Raw genomic sequence first — 21,611 nt, 5'->3', positions numbered from 1 at the left:
AGAATTGTATCAGGGTAGTCCAACAGTTTTGGGCAGCACAAGGCCAATGGCCTGCGTGATACAAACAAAGTCACTTCAGTTGACAGAGGCTACAGCCTGGAGCAGGCTAGGAAGTGTGGAGCACCGGGTGCTGTGGCAAACTGCTCCAGTTAGAAGCAAGCGACTGGCAAGGCTGCCTTACCTCATTCATCGTGGCTTCAATCGCCTGCCTGTGCACTCCAGGGAGGTTGGAAAGTGCAGGGTGCCTAGGGAATAGCACAAGAATAATCTATCAGTCATTCTCATTCATGCAGCCACCACAGTGCAGCTCTTAGGCAGCAAAAGGAGCCCACAGAAAGCTGCAGCACCATACCTCTCATCTCCTGTGGACGGCAGCCGGTCCAAGTTGTGCATGATATCCTCATCTGACCGGAAAGAGGATGGCTGCCCTGGAGAGCGGGTGAAGGACACACTGCTCTCTGAGGTGCATCTGCCACAGGAGAGAGAGCAGGGTGAGCATCAGCTTCTGAGCCAGAGAGGATAAACAGACAGTCTCCAGAGGAAAAAGAAAGGATCCCTCTAAAAGGTGAGCCTATTCTGGAAAAACCTTAGTTTTCTAAGGGCTGTGCCAGGTTCTGTGAAGATGATAATCCACAGCCTCAGTACAGGGAGAGGACCTGAAACTGTCTTGCTGGGAAGGGCAGGCAGAGGATGGGTAAAGGCTGGGCCTCTCCCCACCTACCTGTTGTGGAGAATGTCTGTATTCACAACTTCTATCTCCTGGGGTAGCGTCAGCACAAAGATGTCCAGTGTCACACACAGGTCCCCCAGATCAATGGTGTTCAAGCCCTGGCAGCTTTCCAGACAGCCCAGAACTTCCCCTGAGGAGAGATCCCAGATGAAGGGGATCATACAACAAACAGCTCTGCTTACACACACACATAGCCTGCTGGCAAGTACAGAGACTGTCCCACACCTGGACAGGATCAAGAATATCACCATCCTCCATGATCATTCCATAATTAAACCCACAGCTAATGCAGACCTGGTGAGAATGCCTTTGTCTGATGCTAGGAGACCATGGGGCTCCATTACAGGGAGGGCTAGCCCATCAAGAGTGCTGTTCAGGACACACGTTTGTTCCAGGGGTGCTCCTTCAGCCAGAACTCCACAGATGCCCTACTGCCCTGTAACTTCACTGCAAGGCTTGCGCTTACCTAGACAAGTTGGTAGGGACTGCACAGGCATGGAGCTGTGCTGGCTACGCAGCTTCACTGAGCAGGTGAGGTGCACAAAGAGCGGGGGCATCTCCTGCTCCAGGAACTCTTGCTCGTTGAGTGAGTCCCCTCCCAGCACGCTAAAGGAGTCGTCATCCTGGTTCACTGTGTTGGAATCTGAGAGGGAATCCGTGTCGGGGAACTCATGCTCCAGCTTCTCACGGTATTCCACCTCCAGCTCTGGGTCACTCTCTGTGGCAATGCAGCACCCAGACACAGCTCCTGTTGACATAGGATCCCTGTTAGGAAACAGGCCCCACCAGACACAGCCAAGCTCTGACAGGCATTACCACAGTGAGATACCTTCTCCTCTAGGACAGAACAAGAAAATTTTACCTTCTTCGGCTGCCAGTTCTGCCTCTGATCCCTCCATGTCCTCACTGCCTTTCCTGTCTGTCTGATCCCGGGATGCCTCTTCCTGAGGGGAGAGAAGGAGGGCAGACACTAGAACCATGCCAGGCAGTGAAGCAGGCTGTTGATGCCCTCCAAGGGCTCAGTCTGCCCAGGAGTCCACCAGCCCAAAATCCAGATCTGATGACAAGTAAAGCTACTTTGCTCCACAAAGACTAGGTGCCTGCCAGGGCAGCACCATGCCTACCTCCTTCTTGGCTGATGGTGGGCAGTAGAAGAAATAGTGAGGATTTGATGGCACTGGCTTGAAATGTAAGCTTCCAATTTCCAGGAATTTTTCCTAAAAGAGAAATCCCAAACATGAGGCAGACATTCCACTCCACTGTCCTCTGGGAGCCAAGCCAAGCTCCCATGCTCCTCACCTGGATAATTTTATGCAGGTCAGGGTGTGCCTGGCAGGGTTGTCCAATTTCAAGTAGTGAAAGGGGAAACTCTGAACAGCAACTGGTGCCCACACTGCTCTTTGGCTCTTCTGTGGGGCTAGCAACATTATGGGAGTCCTGCTCACTGTAGTCCTCCATTTCCGCACTGAAAGGATTGTGGACAGGTCAGGCAGGCAAGTCAAGAAGCAGTAGTTATATGTATTTTCTACCCAGCAAGCATCCCACCTCACAGTTCCCCCACATGTCATCTGCGTAAACACGTGGTGACTTGTATGTCCCCACAGTCCCCACCCGTGCAGCCCCAGAAGCCCTCCTCCCACCCACCAACCCAGATAAGCACCCAGGCTGTCTGCAGCCAGGCCAGAGGCAGCTAAACCACACCAATCCTGTGGTCACTGACTCTGCAGCACGCTATCCCCTCCCTGGCAAACAGAGACAAGCAGCAGAGTATAAGATCAGCCTGCAGCAGTGTGAATTCCCCAAACCCAGTTCAAGGCGTTTCACAGCAAATATTGCCGTGCCAGCATTCCTAATGTCTTGGCAGCACAGAGAGCACAAAGCTCAGGCCCAGACACACATCAGCTCTGTGACAGAATCGGTCCCTACAACTCAGGGAAAGTGATCTGGGGAGTGGGATGAAGGTTGGTCAAAGTACTGCCAGGTGCTCAAGTTAGTAATACAGATGGCAGATAAGCTATACATCCTTCAGAAATGCTTATCACCAATCCCAATTCAGATTGTATATTTTATAAATCAAGAAAGTTTCCCACAGTTTCTCTCTGAGAAGTTTGCACTTGACTAAGTGACTGGACTAGCCAAACACTGAGTGTTCTTCAAAAAAAGAGCCTCATCTTGCTGACTTACAATGTAAGAAGAAATAGGGTTGGGAATTCCCAACAAATTCTAGTGAACTCACATGAGGAAACCAAGAATAGTCAAGAGCAAACAGAGGATAAAGAACTTAGAATGTTTCTTCAACGCACAGCATAGTAAGGCAGAGTATTTCTCCCTCCTTAGGTTTCCAGAGGCAACACAAACCTCAGAAATATCCTAGCGGGACAGAAGTTTATGATCAAAGGATAAAGCCTGATGTCACCTGTCCTGGTCACCAGAGTCAACAGCAAATCTCAAATGAGTCAGGCAGCAGGAGACACAACTTCTCCAGAAACAACAAACCTGGGAGTGTTACTTGCAGACAAACTGCCCTCCAGCCCAGGCCAGTTGGGACTTATGAGCTAAGACTACAAGAGGCAGGTAAAAGATGCATGTCACCAGAGATCATAAAAACAAGAAGGTCCTGGTAGACATCATACTAGGGGCATATTCCAGTGGAAATATCTTTTCCTACACGTCTCTTAACACCTGCCCTATGACATCCTTTCTAGAAGCAGCAGCAGACTCTTCATCTGTCCCAGCCCAACACAAGCAACACCAAGGCAGGCCCCTACCTTGATTCAGAGACCAAGACGCCCCGCTCCCTAGAGCTCTGCTCCTCCTCTTGTTCTATGCTGCCCACTTGGAAACTGGCAGTCTTGGGGTGCATACGGAAATGTTGATGGCTCTCTCGGAAAGAGCGGACATGGCTGCACACTGTCAGCAGGAAGTTGGTGATGTCGATCTCCTGGAGCAGCTCCTCGCAGTAGTCCATGGCTGTAAGCAGGTCTTGGGAACTGATGCTGTGTGACTGCTGAAGGCTCTTGAACAGCCCTATGGATCAAACACAGCTCTTGAGCACGCTGCAACGATGTGAGGCCATAGTCACATTCTGGGGAGCAAAGACCAGGCTTTCACCAAGTCCCAGCATAGAGCTGCTGTCAGTGCTGTGAGACAAGACTCAGACAGGACGTCTAATGCTATGCATTAGCCTGGCCTTGGCCATGCCAAGAGTGGCTTAGGGATCTGTCACCCTGAAGGTGAGAGAAAGCCCAGGAAGGAATCCCACCACCACAGCACTGCACAGGTCCAGGAACAGCCTGTGCAAGGCCCTCAGGGAATATACTGAGGCATCTTTAAATCCTTCCTGGTGAGAGAGCAGTGTCACAACTCCTCCCTTCTTCCTCGGGGTAACATCACAAACAAAATAAGACATTGCTTTCTTAAAGGAGACCCAGGATCCAGCCCCAGTGCTGCCTCAAACCCCATCATGCTACTCCTCACCTTTCACGTAGCACTGGTGGGAGTGTTCCTGCAGCAGCGTGCAGTAACTCACCAACTCCTTATGCTTGTGGTCTAACCAAGCAGCAGCAGGAGGACGCTCCAGAGACTGGGACCTGGGAAAAAAGGAGCCACAGAAGCCTTCAGCACCTGTAAAGCATGTTTTAGACTGTAAATGGCTCTGGCGCCAGTAAAGCAGAGCCACAGCACATGCACAGACAGTGGCTGCACTAAGGTAGATAAGCCAAGCCAAGAGAAGAAGGCAGGGCTAGAGCCAGCCTCTTGTCAGGGGCCCTCCTGACAAGCGATGCAGCTCTGCCCTCTGTCTAGGAGCCAAGTATGGTTGGCATTACCTGAAAAAGATGTCCCGGGGAGGACGATGTGTCCGTGGGCTGACAAGCTGCTCTCGTAACAACTCCAGAGAGCAGCTGTAGATATAAATGGGGCAGCGAAATCTGCGACACTCGCCTAGCTCATTTTGTGAGTTCTGGCGACAGAAGGAGATGTGTACATCTCTCCGTGAGGGGCCACCTTGTTCTCCAGTGTCACGGCTTACTTCTGCAAGAGAAAGAACCTGAGATAAAGGCCTTCGATGGGCTCCTCATTCCTGGCCTGCAAGGTCACAGCTCCCACAGCAGCATCCACAGGCAGGTATTGGTTTTACAAGCTTCTCACCACTCAAACCCCAGGGCCGTTTCCCCCAGTCAGCACCCAACCACTCAGTTCTGTGCCTTGGCCACACTGATGCCCTTCCTGGGCAGCTGTGATCTGTCACCACCATCACCAGCTCCTGCAGCAGCACAACCCGCCGCCCCCAGCAGAGACCTAGCTGAGTACACCAGGGGCTGTTCAACCAAATGCCACACACCTTGAGACACCACCTGTGCCCTTCTCCCTAAGGCAATGTGCTGCTGGTAGTGCCAGCCTGGATTGTAAGGTGCTAGTTGCTGACTTTCCTGTGTAAACCACTGACTGCCATTCCTAATAGTCTCTATAAACCTGCAGCCTCCTGGCCCACCGGGAGCCAGCCTTGGGCCATGCTTACTCAGCTCACATTGCACTCCTTCACTCTCCCATAAACAGCATGAAAGTTGGCTGAGGTTTTACCGTGCCCCTTGTCCTGATCCTGACTATGCTGACTGCCAGGCAGGAGCTGACAGGCCGTAGTGGTGTGTTATTCCTGCTACCACAACCTGTCCACCAGCAGGAACTAGTGTGCTTGGGAATAGCCAAGGAAAGGCCTTGCACTAGCACGTTAGCCAGGTGTAGTTCTGAGGGCAGTACCATGTGCTGGTGTTATGCTGAGGGTGGGTAATGGCACTGCAGCATCCCTCTCTTCAGGCTCAGCCCTGCCTCGCTCTGCACAGACAGGTCTCAGGGTATCCTCTCCAGATCTACTCTCATCTTTTGGAGGTTTGTCCAATCCACAAGCCATCAGCTTCTGTACATCTGGAAAAAAAAATAATAAAAAATCCTTCTCTGTTCAGTGTGAACAGCTTAACCCTTCCACATACATTCCCAAGAGGGCAGAGGTTCCCACTGCCTGTGTTCCAAAGAGTTCCTCCAGCTGAGCCTACCAGCCCCAATGCCCAGAAGCAGGGACTCTCCCAAGCCACCCCATCAGCAGTGAGCAGCACCATGCCCAAGGAGAGAACAAGACGTTCACCACTTTGCACTGCTCTATTCTCAGCCATATAGTGCAAAAAGACTGGGTTTAGATTCTGCTGTTCCATCCTAGAACAGCTGATTCTACTTTGTTTTCCCAAGGAGGTGCTTGGGACTGCTGTTTCTTCTCCCTCCCCACAGCAGGGGGCCTCACCTGAGAACGTGGCTGGCAGAAAGGTCAGGAAGACATGCTGCGGGTTGACCAGCTTCGCATAGCATCGCCACTGCGGGGGAAAGGGCCCCGAAGCATCACTCGGGGTCACATCATCCTCAGGCAGCTCTGTGTTGCCAAGGCTCTGATGGAAGAGCAGAAGCCGGGTAAGTTCACAGCACATGGCACAGCCTACCCCAGGGCAAGTAGCAACCACACAGAGCAAGCTCTTCCATGACTGCTGGTTGGCATGGCACTGAAATCACTCTGTGGTGGAGTCCACGCAGCATCCTCAGAGCAGCCTGGCTCCAGGAAACACAGTGCATACAGTCATGAGATGCTTAACTTAAACCAGCTTTGCTGGGGCTGGTTCTGACCTCAAAGCAATGATTGCCCATGGTTTCTGAGCTCTTTACAACATAGCATCAGTACTGCTCTAACAGGCTAGACCCATGGTGAGTGCAACTACCCTGCCCACACACCTACTGGATTCCTGCTCGACTTCAGCCACAGCCTAAACTGCTGCCAGTTGTGGGGAAAACATCAGCCTCTCAGTGCTCTCAACCCATATGCTAACTCTCCTGATCCTCAACAGCTGCTGCCTTGCCCCCAGAGAGGGCTCAGGAGAGGGACAGCAGTGTCGCAGTACCTGCAGAGTACTCGTGGAGCCAGTCATATCCCTGGTGCCATTGCTGCCAACAAGATGATAGGATGCAGAAGCATCCTGCTGCTCCACGGTCCCAGAGGCTTTCAAGGTTTCTTCTGGAATGGAGCAGAGAAACTAACCTGAGGAACACCAGCTGAGGAAGAGACCAAAAAGCAAGGCTCCTGAGACACCCCAGCTGTCAGCGTCCCTGCTGCCATGCTCCTGGCCCTTACCTCGGATCACAGGGAGAGTGAAGGGTGGTTGATGGCCATCACGATCCCTCTGCAGAACCTGCTCCATGAAAGCCACGTGATCAGCATCAGCCATGGGGATCTCCCGATCACTGAGGTCATGCTGCAGGCAGCCATGGAAGAGGTTTAGTAGCATTTCATTGGGCACAAATGAAGAGTCCTTGGTCACCTCCTCATTCTCTGCTCCAAAACAGAACCATGGCAAGTTCAGAGACAGCATCTCCACAGCCACCACCAGCCCAGGCTCCCAGGAAGCAGCCCCTTGCAAAGTGACACTTCCACACAGCCAGGAGTTTCCCCCAGCACCCCACAAGGCTGCCTTGGAGGATGCTGAGATGCAGTGCCAGCACCACAAGCTGCCCTGCACTGACTCGCCATGCTACTGTAACTGTTCTGGAGATGCCCAGAGAGAAGGACAAGAAACTGCCACACAGAGCAACTGCCTAGGTTGGATGCTTCCAAAAGCAGCTCTTACAAAACTGCCATCCCAAGAAAGCAATGCATCTGCACAGCCCTCGGGCTGCAGAGCTGGGAAGAACAGAAAAGGCACAGCAGCCCTCCCAGCTGCTTCCCAGGGAGACAAGCACACACAGCAGGGTGCCCAAAGCCAAGGAGGGAGGACAAGAGAAGGCAGGCAGTGAAGAGGCACTTACCTTTTGTCAGCATCAGGAAGAACATTTCAACCTGCTGACACCTGGGCAACAGCTTCATGAGGTTGAACTGGAACGGGATCTCATGCACTCTGAAACCAGCCCCCATGTCCGGATCTACAAAAATTGGGAATACGACATTCCTCATGGCACCAGAGTCCTGCCCCCCAGGTCGCCTGCATGTGTGCGGTGCCAGCCCCAAACACAGCACATGAGCACAAGTGACAGTGAAGAGCAACACTGCCCCAGTTCCCTCTGCTTGGGAGGACAGAGGTTTACAAAGAATGAGTGTGGGGAAGATCAAAGCCTGCTGGGGCCTGAAGCAGGCTGTGGGGTACCTGCAGAGAGGTACCTCACTCTTAGAGTCTCCTGGGTTTATTGCCATCTTCATACAAAGGTGGACTGGAAACCACGAGGCCCTACACAGCCATGCTAGGAGCCAGAGGCAGCCTCTGATGCCAGAGATGTCAGGGACAAGGACACCCCTCTCTTCCCCCCAGCTCCTGCGAGCGACCTCCTATCCAGCAGGCTCTGAACATCCCTGCAGACATTTCCTGTCCTCTTACTCAGGAAGGAGTCTCTGACCACCATGCCCTGAGCTTTCCTGGCCATCTCCTCCTCCCACGGGACCAGTGAAATGACCCAAGAGGGCTCCTTCAGGTCCTGCCCTCTGACTTGGGGATGATCTTGGCTCCCTCAAACCCACTCAACACCTGTTGTGTTATCCACTGCAAGGCAAGCAAACAGAAGATGGAGGATGGGATAAACTCGTGACAACAAGCAACATTTATGGCTCGATATTTGGGAAAAGCTTTAAAGCAAAAACAGTGAGACACCAGAACAGGCTGCCTGGCAGGAGTGAACCCCCTCCCACATTCCTGGATTTCTCAGTGAACTATGATAATCCTGTCAGATCAGGGTAGCACAATCCCACCCTGAAGGAAGAGGACAGACCAGACCTCCCAAGAGCTCTTTCCCCATCTTCATGAGATAATGGAACATTCACAGAGGGTTTAGAGATGAACAGGGCCAACATAACAGAAGCGTCCCACGAACCGCTCAGTTACAAGACACAAACTGCTCAATTCCAATTCCAAGAGTTTCCAGAGGATGGAGGAGCTTCTGCTTGCATCATTTGCAATTTCTGTACAATCACCTGCCCAGGCATCTCCTGCCCATCACTGCATGGGTGAGCTCATCTTCCTTCTGCTCCAGAAACCAGCCCCTCACAGAAGGGCTACAGTTACAAAGGACCTCTGTGGGTCATCTGGTCCAACCCCCTGTTCAAGCAGGGCCACCTCGTCACTTCCCCAGTCTGGGCAGAAAGTCTCAGTGCTTTTTTGGCCTTCCCAGGATGAAGCCACATCTATGGTAGCTTAGCACAAGTGCAACAAAGTGACCCAGAGCCATCAAAGTCTAGGAAGTCGTTGTCAAAATACATGTTCAACCTTGCAGAAGCATCTAGCATTCCCCAGCACATTCAGGGCCTAGCTGCCTTTTGCTCCCTCAGAACTGCTAGGACATGTACGCTGTGCTCACCTTCAGTAGCTTTGGTGTCTGAAGGAGGGCAGACCCACTCCTTGTTCTGGCACAACTGGCTGATGTACTCAAATGTCAGCATGGTGGCAATGCACGCAAGGTCCCGTGGATAGAGCTGCAATAAGCAGTCAAGGCTCAGCTGTACGCAGCAGAATTTTGCTATCCCCAAATGCAGCAGAAGGCAGATTAAAGGCAAGGAGAGGAAACACCCACGTTCCTGTCCCCTGACCCCTTTACTCGTTGCTCCCCGCTGCTCCACCAGCCTGTCCTTTTGCCCTGTTCAGGGGGTACACAGGCAGTGCTGCCTGCAATCCGTTCTCTGACCCAGCCCGCTCCCCTCCACTGGAATGGCTCTTGAAACCACCTATCCCAGAGCACCACTGCATCCACTGCCTTGCAGTTAGTTCAGAAGCCATTTCTGTCCAGCCCAGTTCCTCTTCTGGAAATCTCAGCCTCCTGTTACCATCACTGCCATCTCTACTGGCCCTCAGTGACTTACCTGCAGCGTTGTGGTGTGCTTGCAACAAAACCCTCTCTCTCCACAAAAGAGTGCATGCCCAAACCCTTCCAGGGACTCACCGCTTTAGGTATTTTCTGGTAGGGCAAGCCGTGGAGGTGCTTCCAGTTCTCCGCAGTACTGTGCACGTAGCCACTCTGTGGCTCTACCCAGCACTCAGTGACCAGGTTCAGCTCTGTGTCCACCTCAATGGCCTCCACCTCTGTATCATTGTCATCATCTGTGGAAAAGCTGTAGGAAAGACATAAATGAGATGGAACAGAGGCAGAAACTTACTGCAGCTCCTCTCAGAGCCGCAAGAGGAGCCGCAAAAACCGCAGGTGTGCAGGCAAAGCCCCATCTGTGTGGTGAGCAATCTGTGACAGGTAGGTGTCTGTTGTTGCTACCTGTGCAGGGTAAGTCTGAAGCTGTGCTCCCCCCGCTGCCAGCCCTCCCCAGGAGCAGGGCCAGCCTCACCTGTCCTTGGTGGAAGTGGAATGTGGGGGGAAGAGGATGTACTGGACAACACAGGTGTGCTTCTCTCTGCCGCTGCTGCTCTCACTTGAGCCATCGATCTGGAGGGGAGACACAGCATGAGCGTGGCCAGCAGCAACAGCCCACACCTACCCAGAGCCCAGGCCCATCCTTCAGCTCATGGTGGTGGAGAGAGGGAGCCCGCACCAGCCGCAAGAATTCCTGCAGCACAGCCTGTCACTGCAGGCAAAGCAGCTCTTTAACTGCTGATAAAGACAGGAAAAGACCCAACCCATAGGCTGCTTTTCTTCAGGGGAGGAGGTCACGCTCCCTGTACACATCAAGGGTACATGCTAGGAGCAAGTGGGAAGGTGAATCTCATGTACCCACCACAGGAAGGTGAATCCACCTAAGAAGAAGCCACAAAGGATTGCCTCCCCAGTGCAGCCTCCAGGCTCACCTGTATAGGCAGCTCCAGCACCATGTTGATAATTCCATCCCCGCTGGATGCAAAGTGGAAACCCTCTGACAGACGGACCCTGGCAACAGAGAGGCAGTCAAAGAGGATTTCTCTACCTGTGCTGCAAGCCTTAAATACAAGAATGACTCAACCCCTGACTCTGTAACACCTCCCTTCCCAAGGGAGCGATTTGCACACACAGAATGTGGAAAGGTGGCACTCTGCACAGGACAGCCTGAGTGAAGCTCAGCACACTCCAGGCATAGTAACACCATCTGCCCTTTTGTTTGTCTTCCAGGACACTCCTTTTCCTCAACTGCAGATGCAGAACTGGGCAAAGCACTGGTTCAAATAGCTCTGGAAGCTGTGTGCAGGACCAAAACTCTCTGCCTGAGATCTGCATCCCCAGAACCCCGGAGAAACCATCTTCATTCAGGTGTGCAACTTACTCTGTGAGCGTGGAAAGGAGCTGGGCTACAGCCGTGATGGGCACGGCTGGTGCCAGCCCCGACTGGACGCTCCATATCCAACGCTGGTGGTAGAAGTAGCGGGACAGCGAGGCCAGGGTGGAAGAGGCGGTACGATTGGCCACCATAGTGAGCGGGCCAGACACTGGAGGATGCTCCAGGTTGAGAATGAAGGGAGCTCGATAGTCAGAAGGCAGCTTCTCATACCTCGGAGAAATAAAAGTTTGGCTTGCTGAGGTAGAAAGGATGTTCCACTCAGGACCAGAGCTGCCTGGATTCACAACCTGCTTGCTGGGCCTGGGACAGAGCCCTCCAGCAGCAGAGTGTGGCTAGCCCAGCACAGTATCCTGCTCAGACAGTGGTACCTAAGCTTAATCCTGCATCATACTTGGTAAGAGTAAGAAATCTGCCTTTCCGGCAAGGCCCCCTGCTGCAAGTCACAGTCCCCCTAGACTACAGCCACCATTCCTAGCCACACAACCCCAACCACAAGCCCAGGCTTCACAGCCCTCCCATCCTGCCACTGGCAGCACCACCCACAGCCCCTCTTCTTCCCATCTCCAAGGGCAAGGAGGCCACCCTGCCCGCCTGGCTCTCCCTCACTACCTGATGAGCAGCTTCTCCAAAGGCTTGTGCAGCACTACGAGGCAGGGTCTGTCCGAGAGGGCTGACTGGGCCCCAGCCACAGGTGGAGACTTGGAGGGAGAACTGCTGCCAAGCATTTTCCTCTTTGCTTTTGGAGTTGCCTCCTTGCTCTGGACCCTGTGGGGAAAGCGGAGCTGCAAGATTCGGTCCCGTAACTCCTCCACTATCTGTCATGGCAGAAGCAAAAGGTAAACATGACCACCTTTGTCTGGAGAAATAAGGTATGCAAAATAAGCTTCCAAAACAAGAGCCTGACTAAAAGGAGTAACACACTCGATGAATACCCTGATGAAGGTCATTCTATTTCTGAGGCCCTAGTAAGACCAAGACCAAAATGACACCAGGTTCTTAGGTCTGCATTTAAACAACCACAACAAATATTTTCAAAAGCACAAAAAAGGTCAGAACAACCCAAAAATGGTTTCAAGGCTGGAAAAATCACCTTCCATAACTCTAAAATTAATTGCATGCTAGCTCCTCCACAGAAGCAGGCTAAATACCCACCCTCACTCCTCCTTCCCTCAACAGCCTGTAGTAAATGCAAACTAGTACATTTAAGACAGGGCCACTGTTCCCACAGCTGATATATTCCCCCGCTATCATATTCATGTGTCAAATCTCTATAGTAAAAGATTTCAAGAGACTAACTAATTTTTAAATTGAGTTATTTTTTCCAAAATACTTTCCAAACAACCTCCAGCAGGTAAAAAGTGAAAAGAAAGAAGACTGTGCATTATACAATTTATGATTTACAGCTCCTGCTGCAATGCTCTGGAGCTTGCCTACAGCTGCAGGGTATGGTGCCTGTCTCACACCTTCTTTATGAGGCAGGTTTTAACTTATACCTGCTAGAGAGAACTCCTTCATAAAACCTGTCCATGCAACCAGTAACCAAAGCCTGGATCTCCTCATGACTTGAAAGGGCAGGTCCACCAGAGTGCCAGAGCAGTCAGTGTTATCTAGGGCCATCATTATCTCAAGAAGTGACGGTCCTTTGTGTATTTGTCAGCTTCTCCTCAGACTAATCTAACACTAAAGTTAAGTGAGACATACCAAAGATTTCTTTCATGAAGACCAAAGATCAAGGTTTAGTGATAAACCCCTTGTTTATAACAAGAGGTTCACACCGATGCAGGACATCTTTGTCACACTTACTGGTTTACCTAGGAACACTTAGACTTGTCCCTGCCACTGGAGCTGGAGCAACAGTTCACGCAGTAAGCCCACCTTCTGAATCAGACTGGGGCAGCCCATTTCTTTGGGCACAACGGAGCTATTAGAAATCTATCTAGCAGACTTGCATCTCTCTAAAGCATTTTCTGGGTGTCACTGTTTTTTTTTCGTCCCTGTACTGGTCACACAGGGCATTGTTTGCATCTTAACTCTAACCCCTCCGTGCCTAGATTATCCAATACATACATGAACTTTACCACCTACTGCAGCAGATAGCCTAGGGAACATGTAGTACATCCATCTTAGAGGTCTCCACGGATGAGTCAGACAAGTATCTGCTGCTCCTGACAAACAGTATTGATTGTGCTTTGGTCACGAGGATAGTCTAGATAACCTGTGAGTCATTTCAAGGCCCACAGTTCTATTAAGCAGTGGGAAGAGCATTCATGTGACCATCTATTTATTGATCTTCAAGTTTTCAGGTTTAGATCTTTCACAGGCTTAACAAAGAAAGCTTTGTCCAAACTGTTCCTTCCTGTAACAGTAAATTCACACCTACCTAATCTCTAGTATATTGAATGTTGCCTGTGATCTACCCACCACTTCCACATCCAAAACTACTTGCTTTGCTCCTACCCCAGGAGGCAGGCAGCCAGCTCTCACCTTGTTCCTGGCCTGTGCAGGTGTGCCGATGGGGAAGCCCAGTCGAAGAACCATGCATGGAGCTTTGGAGATGATCCGCACCACGTAGAATGAGGAAGGAGTAGGATCCTCAGAGCTAGGGAGGATGGATTAAGACAGGGCTGAACATAACATGGCAGCAATTAATCAGTTCTAGCACACACAACCTCACCCCCCCCCCCAGACCCCAGCTACCTTTCTTCTCCCTGTGGGCTGTGCCTGAAACCCAGTAGCAGCAGTTCAGAATGTAGTTTTACATCTGAGTGCTATGCTCTAGACATCAGCTTCTGGCCCATCACAGCATACTGGTCTAGCTGGATCTCTGGCCTGGCCACGCGCCCAATTCCCCACACAGGACTGTCTCCGAGCCACTCACCCATGGATCAGTTTGACGTAGGAGTAGCCTTCCACCAGCACAAAGCTGCTCCAGTCCCGCAGCAAGGAGGTAAGGGCAGAGTGGGAGATGCGGCACTGGATGGTGCTGTAGCGGCCGTTGTTGCCCGGCGTGTGCAGGTGCTTGGGCACGGGCCTGCAGAGTGCAGTAAACAGTCATTTTAAAACCACAGTTTCTCTTCTCCTCCCCAAAGCTTAGACTTTACTACATTCATTGCAACTCGTCCAGCAGGCACAGGCTTCTTCCTGCACAGCCACCCATACCCAAACATATCCCATGCCTGTGAGCAAGACCCGCTCTCCCTGAGCACACCGGAACCCCATTCTGCAGCTTGCAGACAGCATGCTCTTGTACTGTTTCTAACTCCCTCTGTACAAAAAGCAAACAAAAGCCTGCGGGATAGCTTCAACTGTACGGTCCACACCCTCTGCAGTCAGGCAATCCAAATCTAAGGACTTGAGAAATAATTTATACTCTCGAGTACAAACTCCCTCTCACCAAGAGCTGACTTCCCAACCAGAGCCTCTCCCAGAGAAATGAGCCTTTATCATCTGTCAGATCCAGCTACCAAAGTCCTTCCCGTGGCCACAAACACCTGCAGCTCTGTAGCAGGACTGAATTGGCATGCAGTTTCCATGGTGTTTGGCTGGACAAACCGATGCTGTGCTTTCCCTGTCTGGCCTACCCTGTACGCGCAGGCTCAGCCCTGCCAGTTACATACGTGTCATGCTCCAGGAGGAGAACGATGCGATGCATGTGCAACCACCGCTGCCAGAAGTTGGCATCCATGGAGAGGATAGGCTTCCAGTAGGAGGCAAACTGGGAATGGCTCGAGTCAGACCCACTGTGCTGCAGGGACAGCACCTGAGAAAAATGACAGGATGGACTGGTAAGAAGCAGTGTTCAGCAAGAATCTGTCTGTTTCCACCCAGAGAGCACAGGGATTTCTCTCGTGACTAGCTGCATAGGTCTAGAAGGCTGGCCACATCCCTGGCTTTCAATAATTGCCCCACAGAAGAATAACTAAGTGTGCTCACATTGAAACAGTACAACACAAGTAAAAATAAATTAGGCTTCTGAAATGTCAAGTTCATTAGGAATTTAACTACTTAGCATCTAGTAATTCAACTACAGAAGAGATGGCATATGTAATGGTGTCTTTTCTGATAGGAGGATATTTGGCTTGTGTCAGCAGAACAATTAAACACTGAGAAAACCCGCCTGAGAGAGCACATGCAAATAGCGTACCAGCAATAGGTGGCACCGGGCAACTCTGACATGCTTGTATGGTAACACTGTAGTTTCACCAACTACAGCAATTCTGCTGACGCAGGAATAAAGTGGTTAGCCATAAGACACACCGTGGGATGTATATCCATACAGAGAGTAAATTTATTACATAAACCTTAAGGAGTAAAGGGCTTGAGCAATAAAATTTAAATGAAAGCTCTCCTAACGTTGATATCTGCTAGTCATCATCTTCTGCCAAAGCCAAGGACGCTACTAGCAAGGACCAGGTAGCATGTTAGCCCTTTTGTTCTGTGAACTTCACAGTGGAAACTGTTAGCTCATAATTTTTTGTTTCTGCTGTGCTGATGACAAATATGTCTCTTTCACCCTTCATATGTGCTCAGAGCAATGAGCCTATTAAATAAAAGCCACTTAGCAGAACCTATCTTCACCTTGTGATATATCACCAGGGTACAAGGCTGCCAGCAGCAACTCCACGCATATCATTGAAAAAAGCACGGCAGCAGTGTCAGCTTGCCCATCAGTCTCACACATCACTGCAAGAGAAGGCTTTGCAGCATGCTTAGGAGGCTTGCTGTGAGGCTTAGAGGTGTAGCTACAGCAATAAAGGCAGAGTGATGCCTCAGAGGGGAAAAAACAAGGGATAGGACGTTCACAGGCACTGCCTTGTGCCTGAACTGTTACTGACTGGGACAAAAGAGCAGGAGATGAAGACAGTTACAGGAGATCTTGGTTGCTTGTTGGGACTCAGCATCCCCAAGTGCAACACAAAACAGGCAGGAGGGACAACCTGCCCTACACTAAACGGCATAGAGAGGGGACATACCGGAGTAGTGGAGCCTGGGGGGATGTAGAAGAGAGGCACCCCATTCTTGGTGCTCTCAGGAATGGTGAAGTGTTCTGGGACTGTGTCAAAAGACTGCAGATGAACCAACATCTGATCCGTCTGGTTGATGCTGAAAGAGAAGAGGCAGTTAGCCACACAAACCCATGTTCTCCCCCTCAATGCCTCAGTTACCCAGTGGCTGCATGTGCAATGCTCCCTGTGTCTTGGCCCATCTGCCCCAACTCAAAAGACAGATGATCAAAGTTAGGAAAGACGTGCTAAGAAAGAAATCTGCAGAGAGGTGGGGAGCAATGGTCACCCTGGCCAGGAAATTGTTATAACCCTCAGGCCTAGGAGACATGAGGGGTTTTCCAGTAGCACGGCTACTGCGTACAAGCCCATTGCAGCGCTAGCCTTCAGAGCAAGGCAGTGCTGTAGGAACACACCACCTCCATGGGATGGCAGTCAGACTTAAGGTTCGCATCACAGCATCAGGACTCAGAGGAAGCAACACCTTAGCCAAGAAGCAACATTACAGACAAGGTCACAGGCCAGTTTGAGTATCTTCCTTGGCCAGAAGGCAAGCTTGTTGCCAGTGGTGCCTCTTCCTTGGAAGCACATTCCTTTGGGACCCTGGGTTGAAAGGGCCACCTGCATAACCCAGGCCCCAGCATGCCAAGGAGGGGATTTCTTGGTTACAATGGACTGAGAGGGATGGTGCAGCTCACCTCTGCAAGGTGTTCCAGAAGCGCCGGATGACTGTAGTGCGGTACAGACTGGTGATGGGTTTCCTCATGGTGCAGCTGATGTCGTGCAAGATGTCGTAGCTCCCCTCCATCGTCACCTCTACCCATGTGCTGCGCTTTGATGGGTCCAGGGGCCAGGGTGTCACAGCTAAGTACTCTATCCTCATGTTGTGCTTCCAAAGCAGCACGAGTTTCACCTCCAGCTGAGACCCACCTGCGTGAGAGCAGAGGAATAGTTACGAGTGCTTGTTCTGCAAACATCTGAGCGTTATCTCTGACCATGGGCTCCCAAGGACACAGAGATTGCTTATTGACCATGAGGAAGACAAAGTCATCTAAAAACTGGCTGCTATAACTGAAGTCATTCTCTCTTCTCTCCAACAGAGGGAGGCTTTGCTTGCTCAACAGCATTTGGTGAACAGTCCTTTAAATGTACACATACTATCTAAACTACAGAAGGCAACCGAAACTTGGGGGAGGTTCTGACATTTGCAATGGGCTGTCCTTACAGCCTCAGCTTTGTTTCCAATAAAACTTTTGCTTTGCACTGATGAGCAAGGCTTAAAGATAAACTTAAGTTAAGCTTGAAGCTTAACTCTGCAGACTGCACTTAAATCTATCCCACTGCAGAATCATGGACGTTTGGACATGATGGGACCTGATCAAAAAGGAAGGTCCTTGCCATGGAAGGTGAGGACCAATTCTTGATTTAAACTGCACATTGTTCCTACACAGAGAGTATTTAATGCGATCTTCAAGAATCTTCAAGTACAAAGAGCTTCTCACCATGCTTACCCTCTTCTCCTCAGCTGATCCCAAAGTGGAGAAGTTAAGACTTAATATTCACCCATTCTTCAAACTGTAGTTTTATCCTTGAGACAGCCATCGCATCTCTAGCACAATTAACGCAAACACCCGACAGCAAGCCTCACTGAGCCAGAAGAGCAGAAACTGTCCCAGTCCTGCTGACTGTGCCTGTGTATTTGTACCAAAACAACCCAGGGAACACATGATTTTCTATAGCAGCACCACGCTGCTGTTTCAACTGCTCAATCATCTGTTCTGATGTCCAGCCTGCTCTGTAGTATGCCAGACCTGCAGAATTTGTGAGGTGAGTGATTAGATGTGCTGCAAACCATCCGAACAGGTCATCAGCCTAGATCCTGCCTGTTTCCTGCAGAGTTGCATTTGCTGCTGTCATAGATACATCACGCCACCTCCTTCATGGACTGGTTACATTTTAAAGCTATCTTGCTTGTTACTCCCATGGTCCCTACTAGGAAGCTGCCTTAGAGCACCCACCAAAATTTAGAAGCAGCCTTTCAGAGTACGTGCCCAATTCATGCTTAGCTGCTCTTTTGCTGAAATTGTTTATATTCTGAGAAACTTCATTACCAGAAAAATCAGTAAGAAGCAAGTACTAAGGGGAGAAATCCTCATCCAGTTTCAGCTTTTACTGTGTAGGTTAAACCAAACCGTCAGCAGCCTATGACAGGCTATGACAGACTATGCATGAACAAGTATTTATAAATGGATGTAGAAACAAGAATTTATAAATGGATGCCTTCCCATTTCATGCTGCTAAAGTGCGTCTTATTCCTACTGCTCATCCATTGCTTTCTGCACAACATTTTGGTTCTCATAACAAAGCCTTCCTACTTCATCAACAGCAAACATGATAAGTAAATTCCTACTTATTTTTCATCTAGATCGTTAATGAAAATATTTCCTCTTTTCACTGTAGGAAATTTCCAACTGTTTCCATTAGTCATCCTGGCTTTGCTCATACTACCCAACACAAGCAAAACTAAAATCACAGGCAAAAAAACATTTACTTAGTTTGAAGTCATACCTAGATGAATCTTCAGTCTGTTCTTAATGCTCAGCAATCCATTTCAGTTTCTTGACTTTATAGCTAATAATGGTGTTTGCTTCTTTGATTTCTTTCATAAAGTCCAGCTCTGTTTTTTAGAAAACCAGAGATTTTTTTTATTATTTTTTTCTTAAAGTTTTTTCTTAAACACTGAGGATTGCCATTCTTGCTGGCCAGACTATGCCCAGCCATTTTGGGTGCTGGACTGGTTTCACAGAAGATGAAGTTTCAAAAAAATAAAAAAGTCCTCAAAGCTTTCCTTCTCTCCCAAGTGCACAAAAGCACAAAATAGTGTTTTTATTGTTATTACTTTTTTTTTTTTTCCAGGCAGCAGTCCTCTGATGTCCCAGAAAGAAACAGGAGAGGAGCTGAGCTCCGTCACACCTTCTCAGGCAGAGCTTCTCTCTCCTCCCCTTTCATAAGCACTTCTGTATTCCCAACTAACTATAGTAGCCTTCTAAACACCTAAGTATCTGGAATCAAATCGTGAGGGTAACCAGAGCACTTATAAATACCACAACCAACCTCTCGGGCACCTCCGAGCACAAAGCTAGCTATTTATTCTATTCTGCCTTTGGCCAAGTAAAGCAGAAAAGCGACAGTGTCAAAGTCCACAGCTGCACTCTTTCCTCTTGCTTCACAGCCAGGTTGGCTCTTTAGCAGCCTCTAGTTGGCAAGCTTTGGCAAAAGCTTTTGGCAATCCAGGTTAATTAACTGTTCTTTGTTAGACATTTCTCTACAGAATGGCCCAGAGCACCCTGATTAGCCAAGCATGCTTTTACTTTGCAGAGGCAGTGCTGGATGTCTAAATGTGTTCATCTTTTATAAATTCTGCTTTAAGATGTTAGTTCAACAATTTTTCTGATCAGAGCCAGCAATTCCCCAGGGCATTTAGCCTTCCCAAAGGCTAAGTAACATTATCTGCTACTATTCTGAAGGCTGGCGTAGAAATACATGCTGTATTTTTGATAGTTCAGACATTTCATTTTTAAATCCCTCCTAAAAAGACCTCATGGAAATACACAGGAAGTATTTTTGGCTCTGGGAGCCCCTGAGCTGCAGACAGATTGAGGGTGCTCAAAGCAAAACAAAGGTAATGAGAAAGGGAATATCTATGTTCACCCTATCCTTACTTCTCCCTGCTCTTAGCTACTCATCACCAAAGGCAATGCCAACCCAAGGCAGCCACTCTTCTGCTCTCGTAAGAAGAAGTGACCACCTCAGTGTCCAACAGCTGAAGGAAGGAAGGCAGGAAGATACATGAAGCACGCCAAGCGTGCAGTGATCTTTTTGACACATTCTTCCAGAGCCCAGGACTTTGCTGCCTTACAATATCCTGAGCTAGAGGGTGTAGCTCCACCCCTGTGCAAATCCACAGCGTGGATTTGTCTGACTGCTTTCGGAATGATTCACACCTGCTGCCTCTTCCAGCACTTCTGTACAGCTCCACCGTCACCAAGAGCACTGCACCATTGTTGGTGTCTGTAAGAAAGGCTTTCAGCAACAAGCTGTAAGCGAGCTGGTGCACAGAAGGACAAAAGACAGCACTGAGCAGAACCTGGACAGGAATTGACTTGTTGGACTGTTTCGTAGGCATTCCTAGACAAGGAGAGTGCAATGGACCTAATCTGTCTGGGTTTAATGGAAGCATCTCAGGCCACACCTATGGATTAGTGAATGCAATCTGGGGACACCATAAGGAGAGATGGAGCTTCTCAGTGGGAAACCTTCAAACATTCTTAGTTTAAATAGAAAACTCCCAAAACAAGAAAATTTGGGTATTCCTTGAAGACCATCTTTAGATATTATCCTATGTAATCTAATTGTTAGTAACATTCAAAAACAAACCAAACAACAACAAAACACACTGCTCAGAAAAATAAAAACTCAAACCAACACCAAAACAAACCAAGGCCAACACCCTTCTGCCCCCCCCCCCCCCCCCCAACTGGTTTCAGATTCCTTCTGTTTGTAAGAAGCATCAGGCCAGCAGAACAACTCCCAGTCATCACACGGGAAAAGTGAACTGACCACTCAGACCAAAGCGAGAGATTAATTTAAGTCTACGATGATGTGAAGAACAGCACATTTAGGGACTACTAAAAAGCAAACAAAAACAACAACCCAAAACCATAAGACTCAGCAGCTGGAAGCACAGGTCTGTAAAAGATGCAGGCATTTCTGAGCTAACAATATAATGCAATCATGGGGAAAGCTCCTGCGATTCCTGGTCTGGGGTACTTTACTTCAGAAGTATTAGCATTACTAAGCAAAGCACCGATAAAACCACATTTACTCTTATCAACTGTTTCAAGAAATATGAAACCAAAGTGAAAATGAACTGGAAAAGAAGTACTGTTAAGAAAAATAAACAAAACAGAAAACCTGTCCTTGCAAAAGGAGACTCAAACACTGACTTGCCTAACCTGCCAAAAGGAAGGTTAAATGGAGAAAGGCATTCTTCCTAAATAAATGTGTACAATGCCAGAGGAGGATAAACTTAATTAAGGATAATAAAGTCACACAAGTCTAATTTGGTCTGAGTAAGTTTAGAAAGGAAGATAGAGAAAGAGCAAGGCAGCTCTGGGACAATTTTCCAAGCACAGCATGAAACCAACTTATATGGTCTGAAGGCAGAAGAACATGCCATCACATGGCACGATTGGAATTGTTTCCCAATCGTATCACAGATTTAATTCTCTCATAAAATATATCCTGTGTAATAATGTCCCAAAGAGGATAGTGAAGACATGGGATCATTAGGTGTCGTTTGCATTTACAGTGTATAAACAAATCTTATTCTTCAGTTTTTCTGCTGGTCATTGTAAAAGTCAAAAGTATTTTTTTTGCCTTGCTTGCAATTGATAACTTGCATTTACATTCTTCTCATCTCCCCGTCAGTTGAGGCTCTAGCTACCAGTCACAGCTGGAGATGGAAAGTTAGGTAGGGCTTATAGGAACTCCTTGGGATACTCAAATTGTTCAGTCCCCTACTCAGTGGCTACTTCTCAAGGTGCCG

The 21,611-nt window shown here is 49.3% G+C and overlaps 1 protein-coding gene across 7 annotated transcripts in view; it reads right to left on the bottom strand.

Moving 5' to 3' along the window:
• SZT2 (SZT2 subunit of KICSTOR complex) overlaps positions 1-21,611 on the bottom strand; it is a 55,536-nt gene that overhangs the window by 25,673 nt on the left and 8,252 nt on the right. For 5 of the 7 annotated variants that reach the window (XM_035332757.1, XM_035332763.1, XM_035332759.1 and 2 more), the window contains exons 10-35: positions 16,702-16,933; positions 15,974-16,103; positions 14,618-14,760; positions 13,879-14,031; positions 13,485-13,599; positions 11,610-11,815; positions 10,986-11,210; positions 10,537-10,615; positions 10,080-10,177; positions 9,686-9,854; positions 9,107-9,221; positions 7,571-7,684; positions 6,900-7,100; positions 6,670-6,782; positions 6,024-6,165; positions 5,489-5,653; positions 4,558-4,762; positions 4,208-4,320; positions 3,499-3,757; positions 2,030-2,195; positions 1,855-1,947; positions 1,593-1,674; positions 1,197-1,478; positions 722-860; positions 353-469; positions 182-245 (exon numbers count right to left, since the gene is read on the bottom strand). In XM_035332757.1, the coding sequence (XP_035188648.1) occupies positions 182-245; positions 353-469; positions 722-860; positions 1,197-1,478; positions 1,593-1,674; positions 1,855-1,947; positions 2,030-2,195; positions 3,499-3,757; positions 4,208-4,320; positions 4,558-4,762; positions 5,489-5,653; positions 6,024-6,165; positions 6,670-6,782; positions 6,900-7,100; positions 7,571-7,684; positions 9,107-9,221; positions 9,686-9,854; positions 10,080-10,177; positions 10,537-10,615; positions 10,986-11,210; positions 11,610-11,815; positions 13,485-13,599; positions 13,879-14,031; positions 14,618-14,760; positions 15,974-16,103; positions 16,702-16,933 (3,920 nt within the window). The remainder of the gene's footprint in view (positions 1-181; positions 246-352; positions 470-721; positions 861-1,196; positions 1,479-1,592; positions 1,675-1,854; positions 1,948-2,029; positions 2,196-3,498; positions 3,758-4,207; positions 4,321-4,557; positions 4,763-5,488; positions 5,654-6,023; positions 6,166-6,669; positions 6,783-6,899; positions 7,101-7,570; positions 7,685-9,106; positions 9,222-9,685; positions 9,855-10,079; positions 10,178-10,536; positions 10,616-10,985; positions 11,211-11,609; positions 11,816-13,484; positions 13,600-13,878; positions 14,032-14,617; positions 14,761-15,973; positions 16,104-16,701; positions 16,934-21,611) is intronic. The other 2 variants (XM_035332758.1, XM_035332764.1) reach the window with 1 other exon arrangement.

The sequence above is a fragment of the Oxyura jamaicensis genome, chromosome 8 (assembly GCF_011077185.1).
Source record: "Oxyura jamaicensis isolate SHBP4307 breed ruddy duck chromosome 8, BPBGC_Ojam_1.0, whole genome shotgun sequence".
Taxonomy (NCBI): domain Eukaryota; kingdom Metazoa; phylum Chordata; class Aves; order Anseriformes; family Anatidae; genus Oxyura; species Oxyura jamaicensis.
The sequence above is the reverse complement of the archived record's forward strand: the minus strand, read 5'-3'. Positions and strand labels throughout refer to the sequence as shown.